Source organism: Rhinolophus sinicus, linkage group LG03 (assembly GCF_036562045.2).
Source record: "Rhinolophus sinicus isolate RSC01 linkage group LG03, ASM3656204v1, whole genome shotgun sequence".
Lineage (NCBI taxonomy): Eukaryota > Metazoa > Chordata > Mammalia > Chiroptera > Rhinolophidae > Rhinolophus > Rhinolophus sinicus.
This window is the reverse complement of record NC_133753.1, coordinates 36011951-36030756: the sequence shown is the minus strand read 5'-3', so window position 1 is coordinate 36030756 and position 18806 is coordinate 36011951. Positions and strand designations below refer to the sequence as shown.

General features: G+C 34.7%; 2 protein-coding genes across 10 annotated transcripts in view; one reads left to right on the top strand and one right to left on the bottom strand.

The window, feature by feature from the left end:
- KIAA0586 (KIAA0586 ortholog) overlaps nucleotides 1-18806 on the top strand; it is a 121042-nt gene that overhangs the window by 2766 nt on the left and 99470 nt on the right. For 5 of the 7 annotated variants that reach the window (XM_019725810.2, XM_074327420.1, XM_074327419.1 and 2 more), the window contains exon 3: nucleotides 2495-2576. In XM_019725810.2, the coding sequence (XP_019581369.2) occupies nucleotides 2495-2576 (82 nt within the window). Of the gene's footprint in view, nucleotides 1-2494; nucleotides 2577-5797; nucleotides 5941-7117; nucleotides 7234-18806 lie in introns of those variants that run through there. The other 2 variants (XM_019725812.2, XM_074327421.1) reach the window with 2 other exon arrangements.
- Nucleotides 7230-18456, bottom strand: TIMM9 (translocase of inner mitochondrial membrane 9). 3 transcript variants are annotated; one of them, XM_019725816.2, is made up of 6 exons: nucleotides 18275-18448; nucleotides 16982-17011; nucleotides 15601-15689; nucleotides 10060-10124; nucleotides 8799-8894; nucleotides 7230-7749 (listed from the first exon to the last, which is right to left on the bottom strand). In XM_019725816.2, exons 4-6 carry the CDS (start codon nucleotides 10096-10098, stop codon nucleotides 7615-7617), a joined length of 270 nt encoding a protein of 89 aa, XP_019581375.1. In that variant the 5' UTR covers nucleotides 10099-10124; nucleotides 15601-15689; nucleotides 16982-17011; nucleotides 18275-18448; the 3' UTR covers nucleotides 7230-7614. The 3 variants fall into 3 exon arrangements, with proteins under 3 accessions (XP_019581375.1, XP_019581374.1, XP_074183528.1); XM_019725815.2 differs by lacking the exon at nucleotides 16982-17011 and having other exon boundaries at nucleotides 18275-18447; XM_074327427.1 differs by lacking the exons at nucleotides 15601-15689; nucleotides 16982-17011 and having other exon boundaries at nucleotides 18275-18456.

Sequence of the window (18806 nt, the reverse complement as noted above, 5' to 3'; positions counted from 1 at the left end):
GAACAATATCTGGTACATTCTGCGTACTCAGTAAATATTTGTCGATTATTGTTGTGTATTGTAGGCAGAGGAAAACTGCTTGTGCAGAGGCACAGACCACGAAATTCCAATATTTAAGGAGTATTGATTGTGGCCAGAGAGATAGCTGAGTGGTAATTTGGTGTCTTATTGTGGAGGGCTTTAAATGACAAATGGGAAAGTTTGGATATTTTTCTATTGTGGTGGTGACTTTATGTCAGAGAAGTCAGAGAATGGATGTTTTTCTTTTTCTTGTCTTTTTTTTTTTTTTTTTTGAGGATGGGGTGGAGTAGGAAGACAGGAAAACCACTTGGTGGCGGTCCAGATGGGAAATAATGAAATAGGAATTATTTCAAATGAGGAAAAGGCAGAAGCAGGATTTTTCAAGTGTTCTTTTATGTAATCCTCATGACAACTCTATTCTTCTATTTTTATAGAAGAGTAAATAAAGTAAGGCACAGAGAGATGTCTCTTTCTACCTCTTCTAGGATCTGTCTTCCCACTCACCCTCAGGCCTTTTCTGTTTCCCTAAGTATGGTCCACCTGTATTAGATTTACCTGGGGTGTTTGGTAAAATATAGATGATTTGACCTGAGCACCAGAAGTTCTGATTTAGGCGGTCAGGGGTAGACCAGGGGCTATGGGGAAAGTGAGTCTCAGACTTTCGAGTTTGTAAGAATCACCTGAGGAGATTGTTAAAACTGCAGATTCCTGGGTCATACTCCTAGAGATCGATTCACTAGGTCTGGGTAGAGCCCAAGAAACTACCGTTTTAATAGCTCCTTCAACTGCTTCTTTGTGAAGCACCACCCTCAGATTCTGCATTGTTCCCTCATCTCCCTGGACGCTCCTTCCTTCCCTTCTCCACAAGTGATCTCAAATGTATTGTTCTGGACACAGGGTCCTGAATGTCATCTGCTTGCCAGACTGCTGCCCACATGCTTCACTGGCACCTCATCTTAGTGTCTTCAGAAGTAGATTCATCGTCTCACCCCTTGCCACTGCTCCTCCTCCAGTTTTCTTGTGATGCTGTTGGCATCACTAGCCCCCCTGCTGTGATCCCGACTCTTGCTTAAATATCAATCTCATCCTCCACAATGAGTCTCCAATTCTTATTTTTCTGTGCTCTATCTCATGTCCTGTTCCCTTTCTATTCCCATTGCATCTACGTTAGTTCAGGCTTTTCTTACCTTTTACCGAGGCTATTGTAATAATTTCCTTGCTTGTCTTCCTGCCTCTCTTATACTGTCAGAGTAAATTTCTTCTAAACTACTCTGCAGATGAAGGACCAACCCTCTTAGCTTGATACCGTGGCCTTCCATGGGTGCCTTCTGCATTGATAGCCTTATTATTTTCCTAAGGATTGGAAATCATACATGTAAAGTTCCTGGTCCGTAGCTGGCCTTCAGTAACTGGTAATTATCGTTGTTGCTACAGTCACCATCTCATAATCCAGCTAAATAAAGATCACTTGATTTTTTTCCTTGCGATTTTGCAGTGCTTATGCTCGATCTTTATCAGACTTTCATGAACTTCTCCACATCTCAAATGCTGTGTTTTCTGAGAAACTTTCCCTGATTGCCTGACCATATGTGCTGTCTCTGTACATTGAGCCCCAGAGGACACTGGGCTTCCTTGTTAGTGTGTTACTGATCTTATGTATACTTGTCCTTTCCCTTGGTTAGACTCTGGGTTCCTTGGGGATGGGCAAGGGTCTTGGTCCCCTGCCCCTATCAGCTCTTCCTAGAGTGGCCTATCCTTCCTAGTGCTCACTGAGTATCTGTTGAATGAAACCTGTGGCTATTACTGATTATTTGCATATTTGCTGATAAAAGCTTAAACTATGACCCCGTCCCCAGGTTCATTCCATTTTAAAAAGAAGATTCTTAGGGAAACAAACACAACAATGCTCCAGATATAACATACTGAAGCTGAAGTGACTGGCAGTGGAGTTAATATTTGGGCTAGGGGTTGCCCTCTCTACCTTTCAGGACCAGCCCTGGGCATCCTGTGACCCTGGTCACTTTCATGAACCAGGCTGCAGCAAACCACAGCAACTTTCTAAACAAAACCAACTGCTCTGTTGTCCCCTCATCATGCTCTTTGCCAAATCAACAAGCAATTTTAATACCCCAGGCAAGAAAATAGTTTTGCAACATACAAAGCTATGTTATAGTTAGTTACAGTAGGATTTCTGGTATGTGTACTTCGTTAGCTGAGTATATTATGGATGAGAGTTATTAGAAGCATCTCAACCTAATTTGACTATGCTATGTATTTTTTTATTGACCGAAATTGTAATTCCATTTTAAGAAACTGATGTAAATTTTGTAAAGAACAACTGTATTGACCATACTTTGGATTTAGAAACTAGATTCAAGATGTGCTTCTTCAAGAAAACATTAAATAATTTTGATCAGTAACCAAATCCCTTACATTCATTACTCATTGTTAAATATTTTGTGAATCTTTTCAGTTGTGGGATCCAGCAAAGAATGAAAAATTGCAAGAACTTTTTCTGCAGGAGGTACGAATGGGAGAACTTTGGTTATCTAGAGGTAAGAACATAAACATTCTTTTGGAAGCCGTTATTGATGGTTATTTATGTTCAAGAATATTTATGGATTGGTTTTTGTATGTCAAATAATTTAACTAGCTAGATGTTAACCAAATTGCTCCCGTTTAAAGAGAAAGTATCCTAGCATTTTCACTCTATCACACTATCTAGCTCCATTGGTTATAGTGTTCCAGTGTATGTGGCAGTCTTGAAAGTGGGCAGATGGAAAAGCAAAGCCAAGTACAAGAATACCTCATTTACTGTCAGGTAATTCTAAGTAAATGAATTTTCCAAATGACTGCTTGTGTGAATCAAAACTTTTAAAACTTGTTCTGCCTTCTTAGAGTATCCTTAATAAAATAAGTACTTTTTTTGATGATTAAATCATTATGAATGACCATTTTTATAGTATCTTTGCACTTAATGGCCAGTCTCTGCACTGTATTTTAATTATAATTTTTCCTCACCTAATTCCAGATAGATTTGAGAAAACGTCACAATATTGCCAGGTAAAAGGATGGTAGATAATATCAGTATTGCCTAAATATTGTGGATAATAATCATGTTTTTATTCTGGAATTCGACCCTGGAATTTTTTTTTTGAGGCTTCTTATGGGATAAATGATGTTGCTGGATAAATGAGCATTACACCGATTTCTGTATCTTTTTCTCAAGTGTTGCAAATTCCCCTGCATATCATAGTATCTTTTTACCTGTTTTTGCTTCTTATTTACTTTTTTGAAAAGATTTTGTTTTTGATCTGTATTTAAGAGGGTAGCATCCTCCAGGATTTATAAAAACGAAAGAGGAAGTCAAGATCCCGGACAACTCATAGCAATACCCCCAATTTTTACTTTATTCAGTGGCTTAAAATCATGAAAAGCATTTTGAGAAATTAAAAAAAAACATTGCAGCCATTCAGCATCATTGCTCATTAATCATAATTTGAAATTTTAGCATTTTATTCTGTACTAATCTTTTAGGTAGTTTTATAAATGGACTAAAATATCTGTTAAACATTAATGACAAAATGAATGGTAACTGACTTGAATGATATAAACAGGACTGATTTTACACCAGGTAATGAAGTATAAACTTTAAGGACCTTTATTTACACAGGCCTCTTTGAAGGTGCTGGGAGGGGGCCTACCAATTTTGTATTCATAATTTTATAGTCTTTTTCTTAAACGGGGGCCCCAAATGATATAAACTCGAGGCCCTCATAAAGTCTGGATTAATCTTTAGATATGGATACTCCTTGGATATAGGGGCAATTAAAATAGTACCTTTACAGTTTTAACATTTATTGGATTGGGGTAGTATAACTATGGAGGGGAAAATTCTGAATGTTAAATCAACAGGAAAAAATAGCAATTATTTATTAATTTTATTTTTATTCACTATGTTTAAGAACTATCATATAACAATTTAGACTTAGAAATCAATGATAGATATTGAGATGATTAAAATAACGGGTTTTTAAACTTTTCCCTCAAAGGTGATCACATTTTTCTGTGAACCCCTAAATTGATTAATTAGCTCTTTAAGGGTTATGTACTTCTATATTTTACCTCAAATACAGTTTTCAGTCTTGCTTATTCTGTAACTCCCCACTGAACCCCAAACCAATTAAATCAGAATTTCTGGGGGTTGGACTCAAGCATCAGTATTTTTAAAATCTCCCTACGTTATTACAATATAAATCCAACATTGAGAACCAGTATTCTAATGCAATCATTTTTGACCCAATTTTTGTTAACCTTTTTTAAATTTTCTTGTCCTCTCTGCTGCCACCACCAAATGTCATTACTATGCTGTCAGGTAATATAGTTCTGTAGCCATCTCAATTGTGCTTATGTCTACGTTGGGACCATAATTTTGATTGAAATTTTTGATTAGTTATTGGTTGGTTGACTTAATTGATCAAATTGATTATTGTTTTGGGTCACATTAGCTCCATCAGGTTGAGAGCAGGCATTCTAATCCTTTTCTTTAAGACTCAGTACATTCAAAGTATTTTGACTGAATGTATCATTTCCAAAAGTCTGTAACTTTATGAGTTTAAAATAAACCTTTTAGTGAAATGTTTCATGTAATAAATAGCTTCTTTAAATGCCTAAGAAAGATTACTAAAAACCCAGCAAAGAAAATTTCTTAGGTTCAAAACAAAATTAGGTGTCTATAGACACAAAACCTTGTCTTAAATCCTACTTAATATTGACAAGTCTTGCTTTGTCTATGTATCTAAGTATGTCTTTCTCATAGTTTTTAGGTTAAGCTTAATACAAATCTTTGGGAAGCAGTTTTTTCTGTCCATCATTCCCTTTTTCTTCATACAACCATGTATTTCAATGAATGAGTGGCAGATTTCATTAGAATCTAACAATATATTTAACTGTAGAGAAATGTATTTTATTTTCTACCTAATTATATTAAATATATGTCAAATTTTCAACTGCTGTTATTACATAACACCTGAAGTGAGGCAGTACAATTTAGTCTCAAGGTTCAGAAAATTAGGTTCTGTTACTAATTCTGGCATTAATCAGCTTTGAAATCTTAATTTCACCGATCTTTGCCTCAGTTTCCTAAAACAGAGGAGTGAAATTCAGTGATTCCATGTTCTAACATAAACAGAAATTCTATGATTAATAGCTACTCTTCACAAATTTTCATTCTTAGTTACTTTACAACTAAAACTTGACTTAGAAATCAAAGTTCATAAATCTTATTTTCTTCCCCTGGATCTGTAATTCATGTTACACTCATTTTGTTTTCAACTCCGACAACAGAATCTATTTTTAAACAGTGTCATTTAGCCGGAACAACAGATGTTTCATATATTTCACCAATCACACATGTAAGGATAAACTACCTTTATCCATGTAAGGATAAAATAACAGAACACAACCTTTAAAAAGAACTCAGTACCCACCCCTCCTGCGTACCCAAATTGCAGAACATGGACATTTCCAAAGCAAGAAAACTTTTGAACAGTAAGAGTGTACTTACTGTAATTTTGGTCATAATGTAATTCATATTTCAGGTTGACCACAGTGAATCTAATTGGCAGCTCAGCATTTCTCCTCACTTTTATACTCTTTATGAGACTTGCTTGATATGCTTTTTAAGTTTTAATGCTTGGTGCTTTTTTTGTAATTTGTAGAATGTATACTTTGTAGAACTTTAAAATTTTGCTTTAAACTTATCAATCTGTTTCAGGAGAGCACGGAATGGGGGTTGAACATCTCAGCAATGCACTTTTAGTATGTGGGCAACCACAGAAGCTTCTGAACATTTTTAAACACACACTCCCTCCCAAGGTATTTGAGATGCTATTACACAAAATTCCCCTTATTTGCCAGGTGAGCAAATATTTAATTATTTTTGTGACATGAACACAATAAATAACTATGTTGGGCTTGATTATACAGAAATAGCAACGTATGTGTGTGAATGGCCCAAAGTTTTAAAATGAGTAAAATCTTTGAAGTTTTGGTTGCTTTTCTTGCTTTAAGATGAAACAAGCCGATTCTTTCATGGTGCTTTGACTATAACGAATTGTATATTTTGTTGCGTATTATACATGTTTCAACAGCTAATTTTTAAAGATAGCATTGTTAATATTTTGTTGATCTTTGTACTTTCAAAGATATCACAGTTATTGACTGTATTGTCTACAGAGGCCTTTAAGTTAAATGGTATCATTAATTAAATGACCTAATGGCTTAAAAATTAGATTTAATCTAGGAAACAGTAAATTATCAAAGCAGAACAACCCTTCTACTTTCCATTAATATGGCAAAACATAAAGAAATCACTTTGGTAAATTTAAATATATAGGCTAATTAGTGTTCTCTTAAGTACAAGTTTAGATTAGTAGCAAATGAAATCCATTTGTAAGTTAATTTATTAATATGTACGGTGTTTCCCTGAAAATAAGACCTAGCCGGACAATCAGCTCTAATGCGTCTTTTGGAGGAAAAATTAATATAAGACCCGGCTTTATAATATAGTAAAATAAGAATCAATCTTATATAAGACCCGGTCTTATATTAATTTTTGCTCCAAAAGATGCAGTAGAGCTGATTGTCCAATTAGGCCTTATTTTTAGAGAAACACAGTATTATTCCACTTACATTTACCAAAGTACTTGGTATGTTTATGCAGCAACTAGAATTTCCTGATAATGCTTGGATTTGTTTTAGAATTCATTTAGCCATAAGACAGTTTTAACTCTGGTCAACTTTTTATTACACTGGTCACATGTCACAGCTGAGAATACACTGTGCAGTGTTTGTCAGACTCAGAATCATTCATGTTAGACTCTCAGCTTTTGAACAAAACAACACAGACTCCACTAGAGCATAACAGTATACTGTTAAACATTCCCACACTAGTCTTAGATGGGTTGTTTCCTGAAGATATATGAAAATGCAGCTAGAGTAAGAATGTGTAATGCCCACCCTGACACAAGAAGGGAGGCAAGAAAAGGATCGTGCATGACATGATTAGCAAGTAACTATTTTATGTATTTACCAGCAATTTGAGGCAGACATGAATGAACAGGAATACTTGGAGGATGATCCTGATTGAAAAAAATGTCAACGTATCCAGTCAGAATACTATGATACTATATAGTATAAACAACTGCTCAGTGATACTTCCATTTATTTTACTTTTAGTAATAAAATGTTTTTTCTAATACATGATTGAATATATATTTTGCTTTAAAATTAACAGTCACAATTGAAGAAACAATGGTTTATTTTTCTAATCAAGTGACTAAGCTGCTGAATCTTAAGGCCTCAACAAATGTTGCATCTTACAATTTTCATTGAACAATAAGGCCTTCTATTTTGATTATTCCTGGTAAACAGCAATTTTGTTTCTCCAGTGGTTTCCATTTGCCAAACAGTCATGACAGATGGTTTAACATGGTGGCTACTGCTTTCAGGGGATTCTATCACATGAATCCTCATTTCCAGTGCAATAGCTGTTGGCAATCTTGCATGGAAAGTCTATCCGTCAGGACTGCTCTATCGTGGTTGGCCAAGGAGTCCTGCTTTGGCTGCAAGAGCTTCATTCTGCTGAATATGATATTCCTGAAATCTCATGGATATTCTTTGTGTCATTTTTAAATATTTCTGTAAGCAATGCTCTGAACAGGTGGTCTAGAAATAAAAAAAAAGGGAAGATTGAAGATGTAACACACACAAAAATCTTAATTTTGAACAGTGAATGTATTCTAAAGGAACAAACAGTGGGTACTTTTCTTTGAATGTATCAGAGAATTAAATGCTATTATTGAGTAGCAAGTGACTGACCATAGCTTTCAATTGTTAATATAGGAATTAATACATACTGAATGCCTACAAGTTTGTAGGCACTAAGAACAATGGTAGGTAAGCCCTTGCCATTTGGACTAGATTTTCTGCAGGTAAAATCTAATATTAATCCAAATTAATCTGCAGGATAAATCTAATATTAATCTAATATTAATCCAAAGCCCACATTCCCATCCTCTTACTCTGATTGTTCAAATGTAGGCCCAGTAGCAAGTCTGTTTCTTTTTAATGAGAAACTCCATTCTTAACATTAACTTAATTCTCAACCATTTGCCAAGAATAGTACACTTAGCAGCTATCAAACTTTGTCATTTATTTAACAAGTCCTTATTCATTGCTGGTTATATGTTAAGCTCTTGGCATGAATGTTTATCATTGTCTTCCACTGGAAGAAGTTGTGTCACTTTAAGCCAATACAGAAATGTTTCGATAAGACATTAAAAGTTATGACAACCAGAAGGATTGGGTTTTCAGAGTACACCTTTGTAGTGAGCTACCAAATTCAAGTGCTGCTTTTTCCAAAATTACCCTGAGTTTTCAGGGTCAGATAGAAAAGTATGTCAAGTTTCTGTAGCCAGGACATCTTGACTGAAAGCTAATTAGTAAGAATCTTTGCAATGGAAGAATAACTCAGCAAGCCCCAGGCATCTTCTTTAAAAAAGTCTGCCTTGGTTCAATGTGACTGTCACATTAAATTTGTCATCATTTAACTCAGTGGTATGGGTTCTTGGCTGCTTCAGTTCCTCTAACCAATGGAACATAAAACGTAGCCCAAATTTCTGTAATAACTAGGCGCAAGCAAAATGCTTAGGGGGATCCATTTATATTGTTTATGACAAGCTTAGAGAATTTTTAGTGGGCGGCACTTTTCATACCTCTTCAGGTTTTACTTCTCTTGTTGTGAAGTCTTTAACACAGTCCAAAAAGCAGGTTTCTGTAAGTTTATTGTAGGTTCCAAGAAATTCCTTAAACTATAAACAAATCAGAAAGTTCTTTAATATTTGCTTTTTAAAACAAAAATGTTTTGAAACTTTAATTATTGATGTTTTTATTTTTTACTTAGGCAAAATATCCTGTAATACTTGAAATCAAAGGTACTTTTGCTAACTTAAATGGGTATAATATGATCCTATAATATGATCTATAGACTATAATGAAATTTTTTCATTAAGTATTTATTTTCCTGGATTATCTGGTGTACTTTCTGAAAACTAAATGCGCTTTATATCATTTAGTGTCCATTTTTGGAAATGAAATATAAAGTTATTTTGTGAGATCACTGATTGGCATGATTACATCCAGTAGTGCCTTAAATTTGTTCCCCCCCCCCCCAGAGGGTTTGAATTATTTATTTTTTAAAAAGATTAAAATATAGGTAGCATACGATATTATATTAGTTTCAGGCATACATCATAGTTATTCAACATTTATATACCTAAAGAAATGATCACCATGGTAAGTCCAGCAACCATCTGACACCGTACTATGCTATCACAATATTATTGACTATATTGCCTATGCTATACATTACATCCCCATGAGTTATTTGTTATATACCTGGAAATCTGAACCTCTTATTCCCCTTCACCTTTTCACCCCCTTTTTAAAATTTTCAGTTACAGCTGACATTCAAAATTATTTTATATTAATTTCAGATGTACAGCATAGTGGTTAGACATTTATATAATTTACAAAATGATCCCCCTGACCAGTCTAGTACTCAGCTGGCACCATATATATTATTACCATATTATTGACTATATTTCCTATGCTTTACTTTACATCCCCATGACTATTTCGTAACTACCAATTTGTACTTCTTCAGTTAATCCGTTTACCTTTTCCTCTGAGCCCCTGAAACCCCTTCCCATGTGGCAACCTGCTTGTTCCCTGCATCTGTGAGTCTGTTTCTGTTTTGTAATATCTACAAAATATAGTGAAATTTTCTCATTAAATATTTATTCTTTCCTGGATTATCTGTCAAATTATCTGAAAAATACGCTTTACATCACTTAATATCCATTTTGCAAATGAAATATAAAACAGTTGTTTTGTGAGACCACTGATTGACATGGTTGCATCCAGTAGTGCCTTAAATTTTTTGCAAAATGTTTTTTCTTTAATTATAATCCTTACCTGTTTTATCTGATCAGATTCTGGCATTTGTGCAGCCATATTCTTTCAATACGTTTATTCGTCACCTGATTTAAAAATTTAAAAAAAAGTTTACAAAATGTTTTTAGTAGACTAGCTGAAGAGTTAGGTAATCAAAACAAGAAAAATTTATGAAATAGAACTGAAACAAGTCTACCTGAAATTATTGTTCATATTTTATAAATTTCTAACCATGTATGTCACTCCCCAGTCTCCCATATCATTAATGACAACAAAGACCATAAAGTTTAGAATTAAATTTTTTAATGTTAGCTATGGGACCCAAAAACCCTGTCTCTCTAAGTCTCCAGTTTTAAGACAATTTGCTCTGCTACCTTGCAACAAGCCACATGTTAAGCCCTCTTCCTAGTAGGGTTTTAAGGGAAACCAAGAGATTTCCATTGTCTTCCCATCGGTACGTAACTATTCCACTGGTTACTAATATAACTTTGACCTGTGCTACTAATGATCCTTTTACCATCTCTCTGTAAATGCAAAGTTCTATTAATTGTTAAACACATTCCACTTATAAATCAACAACCCCCATGAAAGATATTCAGAGTTTTAAAGGACTCTTTATAAGTTACAGGAGTTGTACATTCTGCAGTTCAAAAAGGGTAATCATACAACCCTATCAGAAACTTCTGAACATCTGACACTTGTGATCTGACTTGGGGACAACAGAGAAGTGAAGACAAGGAAGTCAAAAAACCTTTGTGAATTACTGGGATTTTCACGTACTCTAAATGGAGGGCCCAGGCTTGGTTAATCCAGATATAAGAATGCACTGTATTACTTATTTATTCTATCCTGGTTAGTTCTAACATGGATGAACATCTGATATAAAAGATTTGTATAAAATAAAGCTGTTTAAAATATAGACATTAAACAGCATGTAAAAGGAAGAATAAGCAAATACTAATCATGGACATGAGATTAACAGAATTTCTATGCATTATATTTAGTTCTGAGTTTTCTGATAACCAATGCAAGGAAGATAAACTGGATATATAAAATCATTCTTATTGGCTCATCAATTATTACTTAAAGTGGCACTGAATAGCATGACATTTTTATGAAGCTTTTATGGAGATGAAACTAAGTTCAACTTTAGGGCAAAGTATATACTACCATCATGAAAAAAATTAACATTCTCATATGATTAATGAAATACAATCAATGGTAATTCCATTCCAGCATTTCCAACCATGTATATACTTTCCCCTCTTTTGCATTTATTCTTCCCTCCTTTTTCCCCCTTATTCTATAAATTAGTATTACTGACATTTTTAAAAAGTCTTTTTTTCCATTTGTAAGGAAAAGTATCAATTCTTTTCTATTTGCTATGCTTGTTTCATTCCAGATGTTATAGCCCATAGTTTTCTTTGAAGTAATGATTAATAAAAAGTATAATTACCTATATTTCTGAGAATCTTTGGTTTAGTAGTTATAGGATATAAACTATCTTTTCTTTATATTTGCTATAAAAAATGCAGTAGAGGCCTTAGGTTAGCCCAACATTCGGGCAATTTAGTGTTCCATAAACACCTAAAAAGTTAACAAGAATGCTCTTTATTCCTATTTTATTTCTGAGTTTTTAATAGCTCTCTCTCTCCCCCTCCCCTTCTCTCTCTCTATATATAATACACACATACACGCACATACACATGTATTATACCATATAAACTATCTGGAAAATACCAAGAATTAACTGAAGGTCACATTTTTTCAGATGTTGCTGTGACATTCATCAGTTATATGCTCCAGGTAAGATACTATCCATTAGAGTCCCACTTAGCTCATTTAAGCCATGAAACACTGATTCCATACCCTGCAACTACTGAACTGCATAGAAATCCAAACCTAATTATTGTATCATCTTCGAATATCAACTTCAAACTTATTTATAGTTTGGGATCTTAGCAGTTACTATTCTAATTAATTGGTAGATATTCATTCAATAAACATCTAAAAACTAAAGACAAAAATTTTGAAAGCAGTGAGAGAAAAATGACCCCTTACCTATTAGGATTATAGCATATTTCTCAACAGTCAACCCAGAAACCTATATCTAACAAAAATATCCTTCAGGAATGAAGGGGAAATTGACATTCTCAAATGAAAAAAACCTCAGAGAATTTGTTGCCAGCAGATCTACCCTAAAAGAAGGGTTAAAGTTCTAAACTGAAAGGAAATGATAAAAGCAGACTTGGAACATCATGAAGGAGGAAAAACACAGTAATAAAAAATATGAGTAAGTACAATATACTTTCCTTCTCTTGAGTTTTCTAAATTATGTTTGACAGTTAAAGCAAAAATTATAAAACTATAATGTGGTTCTAAATGTATATTATGAATGGGAAAGTAAAGGGAGGTAAGGTGTCTATACTTCACTGAAAACTAATGTGTTGACACCATTACTGTGATAAACTATGTATATATCAATCAATACCTAGAGTGACCACTAAAAAAGACATGATACACTCAAAAACACTAATACATTGTATACTTGAAACTAATTAAAATAATAATAAAAGCACTATAAATCAAAATGAAATTCTAAAAAATATTGAAATAATCTATAGAAAGGCAAGGAAAAGAAAGGAACAAAAACAGAACAAACAGAAAACAAAAAATAAAATAGCAAAATTAAGCTGTAGTATTAATAGACAATTACATTAAATGTAAATTATCTAAATAATCGATGAAACATAGAGAGTGGCAGAGTGTATTAAAAAACATGACCAAGCATATGCTGTCTGTAAGAAACTCACTTCAAATATAACGATATAGGCAGGTTGAAAACAAAAAGATGGAAAAAGGTATGCAAACATTAATCAAAAGAAAATAGTGGATATATTAATATCAGACAAAGTAGATTTCAAAGTAAAGGAAATTACCAGGGACAGAAAGGGACATTAAGGGTCAATCCATCAAGACATAGCAATTCCAAATGTGTATGCACCAAGCAGAGCTGCAAAATATGTAGAGAAAACTGACAGAACTGAAAGGAGAAAGAGGCAAATCCGCAACTGTAGTTGGAGACTTCAACATCCCTCTCTCAACAACTGATAACACAACTAGACAGAAAATTAGCAAAGATACAGAAAAACAACACCATCAACCAACAGTATACAATCTATACTTATAGAACATTTCACCCAATACCATAGAATACACATTTTTATCAAGTGCCCATGGAAGCGATATCCTGGGTCATAAAACTAGCCTCAACAAATTTAAAAGAATTGAAATCATACTTAGTTCTCTGACCACAGTGAACTCAAACTAGAAATGAGTAACAGAAAACAGGAAAATCTCCAAACATTTGAAAAATAAACAATACACTTCTAAATAATCCATAGGTTAAAGAGGAAGTCTCAGGTTAAAAAAATTAATCGAACTGAATGAAACTGAAAATAACAACATATCAGAGTTTGTGTTAACAGAGCTAAATCAGTTGCCAAGAAGAAAATTTATAGCACTAAATTCATACATTAGAAAAGAAACCTCTTAGATCAACAATCTAAGCTTCCACCTCAGACACCTAGAAAAAGAGCAAAATAAACCCATGTAGAAAGAAGGAAATAATAAACAGCAGAAATCAATAAAAATGAAGCAATAGACAAATCAATAGAGTTGGTTCAGTTGGTTCTTTGAAGAGATTTTAACAGGAGTCTACCAAAACTAACAAAGAAAAAGTCATAAATTACCATTATCAGGAATGAAATGGTATATCACCATAGATCCTGCAGACATCAAAAGGATAAAAGGACTACAAATAGCTCTATATACATAAATCTAACCATTTATTCATGAATGTGGTTTTATCCTGATATCAAAACCAAAGACAGTTCATAAAAGAAAACTGCAGTGAAATATCCCTCAAAAAATAGACATATAAATCCTTAACAAAATAATAGCTGACAATACAGCAATCCATAAAAAGAATTACACACCTTAACTAAGTGGGGTTTGTTCTAGAGATGCAAGGCTCATTTGATATTTGAAAATCAATGTAATACACCTTCTTAATAGACTTAAAAAAATGATAATATCAATTGATGACAGAAAAAAACATTTGACAAATTCAACACCCAGTCATGATACAAAAACTGAAAACTAGGAAGAGGGGAACTTCAACTTGATAATGCGCCTCTACAAAACATCCTACATTGCAGTTTATGATGAAAGACCAACTACTTTCCCCTGTGATTGTGAGCAAGGCAAAGTATCTGCTGTTACTACTCTTACTCAGCATGCTGCTGGAAGTTCTACCCAGTGCAGTAAGGCAAGAAAAGGAAATAAAAGACATACAGATTATATAAAGGAGAAAATAAAACTGTCCCTACTTGCAGATGACAGGTTAAAAATTCATGTATAGTAACTTTTTCAACCAGAGGCAGAAAGTATTAAATCTTGAAATGTTCTGTAAGTTTCAGAGACTAGTAACACTGTGCTGATTTTATCCTATCCCACTTGCCCCTTACTATACAACTCAGTGACAAAGGATAGTTGTTATTTGACAAGATATAGGTGAGGAGCGCCCCAATGGTGTTGGTATGAATTGTCTTTATTTAAAATTAATTTCCTGGTATTATCTTTTAACATACAGTCCTTACAATATATATATCCTTAAAATGAAATAAAGTTTATCTTATTATAAAAGTAATATAATCTGTTTCTTGAGAATTTGGAAAATAAGAGAAATAATTCTACTACTCAAAGACCACTTTGTTAACATTATGGGTTCCTTTTCTCTAGAATCATTCAGTTACACATTTTATTTTTCAAATATCTTCCCATACCTGTAACTCAAGACCTAACAGCAATCTCCTTAAGTCTGCCTAAATCTCGAAAGCTCTTTTCTGTAGTTACCAATGCAGGCATACCTCATTTTATTGCACATTGCTTCATTGTGCTTCACAGATGTGTTTTTTTGTTTGTTTGTTTGTTTGTTTTTAACAAATTGAAGGCAAGATCCTCCACCAGCAAAAAAAGATTATGACTCACTTTCTTATGGCTGTCTAGAACCAAACCTGCAATATCTCTGAAGTATGCCTGTATTAAGATTATGGTAGACATAATTGTAGGCAACTGTTTCTAGAAAATATTGAAGATGATTGACTGAATAAATGATTTGCTAGTTTGGTGTCTTCTAAGTCTTTCAGCATTCTATTTTGCGGTTATTTAATAAATTATGCTGACTGACAAACTCCAACAGCCAAGCAAACCACCTGATGGAGAGAACAGGTAGCACCAATGTGGTTGCCTCTTTTATTTGGTTTTAGTTTCCAGATATTACAGCAAATGTTTGTTTGTAGAGGCAAACATCCAATCAGCGGTTACCTTCTATCTCTGAAACCTGGAGATGGATGGAAGGGATAAGAGTTCTGGAATCCCTGGCTTAGGTCTTGGGAATGATTACAGCAGTGCCAAGTTATTTTTGTGCCAAACAAAATACACCGTAAAACCAGAGAACTAAAGAATAAAGGGAGGTCTTATCAGTCATCAAGCTCAAACCTTTTCTGATGCATGAGTCTCCTGTCTGTTCTGTTAAAGTAGTGGTCCGGCCTTTGCTGCAATGTCTCCAGTGAGGCCTGATTTCTTACCTGAAAAATGAGGGGATTATAATGACTGTGGAGTCCTCTTCAAACTCTATAGTCTTATTTGATGAAATCTAAACTTCTGTTGGCTAAATCATTTTTTAAAAAACCTCTTCCTTAAATTTATTCTGATCATTTTGCAATATATAGAAATAGAAATCATTGTCTTGTACACCTGAAACTAAAATTAATGTTGTATGTAATTTATATCCCAATAAGGGGAAGAAAAACCTCTTTCTTTTCACTAAGTGAAATTAGTTTCTTCATTCTATTCTGAGGTTACAAATCTTTAGCATATGTTGTTTTATATATATATATATATTACACTATTTATATAAAACAACATATGCTAAAGATTTGTATATATATAGGGTATATATATACATATATATTTGTGTGTGTGTGTGTGTGTGTGTGTGTGTATATATATATATATATATATATATATTACACTCTATCCGTATCTTTCCAGGTAGTATATATGTTCGGGTGAATACAACAGAAGGACAAACAATTCCCAGAAATTTCTGAATATTAAAATTAACAGACTAGCCAGGCTGTGATGGGGGACATGTCCTCCGTTTCTTTTTTAGAATCATATGCAGCTTTATACCAGGTCTAGAGCCAAATTTCCAATTCTGTTCAAATTAGTTTACAGCAAATGATTCTTCTGATGTTTTGGCCTCCATTACTAACCTGGTACCTGCATGATTGGTAATCTTGTGATTCAGACAAGGATCATGAATGCATCATAAAACCTCTGGGTGACTGGTTGTTGGAAAACAGAGTATGTCCTTTGTCTCAAAGCATCTCCACAGGTTACTGGTTATTTATTACAAAAGGAAAACTGTTCTTTTATATTGGAAAGATCTGGCAGTCACCACCTTAGCCAAGTGATTATACATTGCATCAAAAACATAATAGACACTGCATCGCCCATGTGGTATTCTTGCTAAAAATGTTTGATCTGACTCTGATCATGAGGGAATAATTAGGAAAACCCACAATATGGGACAATTTGTAACACTAGACTCGTCTTTAAAAAAAAAGGTGCAGAGGGTTGTTGTACTGAGGAGACGAAAGAGTCATTACACAGCTAAACACAAGGTGTGAACTTTGGATCCGGAATCAAAAAAGAAACTTTTTTGAGTTAAAAAAGTACATTTTTGGTATAATTGGAGAAGTCTGAATATGTTATCATTTTAGGTTGATAATCTTATCCTGGCTATGTAATAGATTGTTCTTAAGGAGATACATGCTGAAAAATTAGGTTAAAGGTCATGATGTCTGCAACTTACTTGCAAATCGTTCCAGCAAAAAGAGTGTATCTTTATATGTAGATATAGTGGGAAAGAGAAAACAAATAAATAAAAATGTTAACAGTAAAACAATAACAATAAAAAAGAAATAAAACAATCTTGCGAGCCATATTTTTTTTTGTTCCAGGGCTATCAGTGTCTTATTTAATAGGTGAGATGTTTAAACTGATCTGAACTAACTTGTTTGGTTGATATAATAGGATTCTACCACATGTCCCTTTACTTTAGATTATTTGCAGCAGGTTTGGCAAGTTAGGTCTGATTAAATGGCAATTCATTATTAATCAGAGCAAAAAATACTTTTGAAAGGTGGCTGCATACTGCTTTTGGGTTTAAAGGCTGGCTTCCAGGCCTAAAGGATGATCCTGTGAGCACTGGACTAAATGGGAGCAAGAATACTTGGGTTTCAACCCCAGCTCTGATGTATATTAAACGGGTTGTAAGACCCAAATCAAGTATTTATTCAAGTCGTCCGAATGACTGCCTATGCTCACACCTTGTAGACTGGAGGGGAAAGGTTACTTCTTTCACATCTAAGTTACACCTAGAAAATAAGGAAGTTAAATCATCTCCAAAGTCTCCTACAGCTCTGACATTGTCATTCTGTTAATTCACCTGTATTATAAAACAAATTGTGAACAAGCAGATACTACCTAAGAGCCCAGTAATGAGGAGGAAAATATAACTGAAATAATTGCCAAGAAAGAGTGCTCCAAAGCTGAGACCTTAAGGTCCCTTTTAATTCTAGGATTTCTATGAAAGCAGACAGCTGAGATGTAAAAATAAATAAAATTTGTTATTTAGCTTTTACATCAGATGACATTTTTTTTTGTTTTGATTAATCTTTTTGAAAGCCTCTAGTAATGCGTAAAGGGAAACGTCTAAGTAGTGCGTCCTAGAAAATGAGCGGATCAGATAAGGGTTACTTGGCCCTGCTGGCATTGCGTTTAGAGCGGATTTTTCAGTTAAAGGAGGATCTCCTGCCTGTTAGCTCAAGGTCAAAGCATGGATGCCTGACAGTCCAGAACAAGACCCCGACTCCTCCAACGCAGTTTGGGTGTGCCTCAAATTACGACCCTTGCCCCAGTGACACGATCGCGAGGTCGGAAAACCGCTCTGGGGATGGGTGACGCACTGCCTGGCTCCGCAGTCCCCCGCAGCCCCACGGATATGCGGCGGCCTCATTCAGAGACCTGCCACCTTTCCTGAGCGTAGCCTGCCGCCCCCCGCCCGGGAACCCGGGATTCTGAGGGCAGAGAAAAGAGACCATACTTAAGCACAGGCTCTCGCTTCCAACAACTGCGAGGCTGGAGGGGTTGCGCTGCCAGTCGAGTCCGGGGGCGGAGGGTCGGGGTCACGCAGGGTGCTGCAGCCGCTGCATGGAAGAGAACACGTGGGAGCGGTGATGTCAAATAGCCCTTAGGACCTTCCACGCCGATTCGTTATAACGCGGGGAACGCTAGAGGAAAAGGTCGATATCATCATACAATTCTAAAATCCCTTGAAAATTACTTTTTGTGACTGTCTCTTTAGACAATGCTTTCCACACCTGACTTCCTTGTCAAAATAACCCGAATCTGCCGAAACGTTTTGTAAGACTAATTTACTTAATTCGCGTCCCTAACGGTCTCCAGGAGCTACATCGTGAAACTGTCTCTAATAAATGCGAGTGGTATTAACCGTTTAGGTCGGGAGCTCTGCCTGTCTTTGATGAGTCTCTCGGGTTTTATTTAATATTTAAGTCTTGTGAGGCAATGTAAACGGTTCACACCTGTTTTAAGCTTTTTATGTTAGGAGTTTGTTT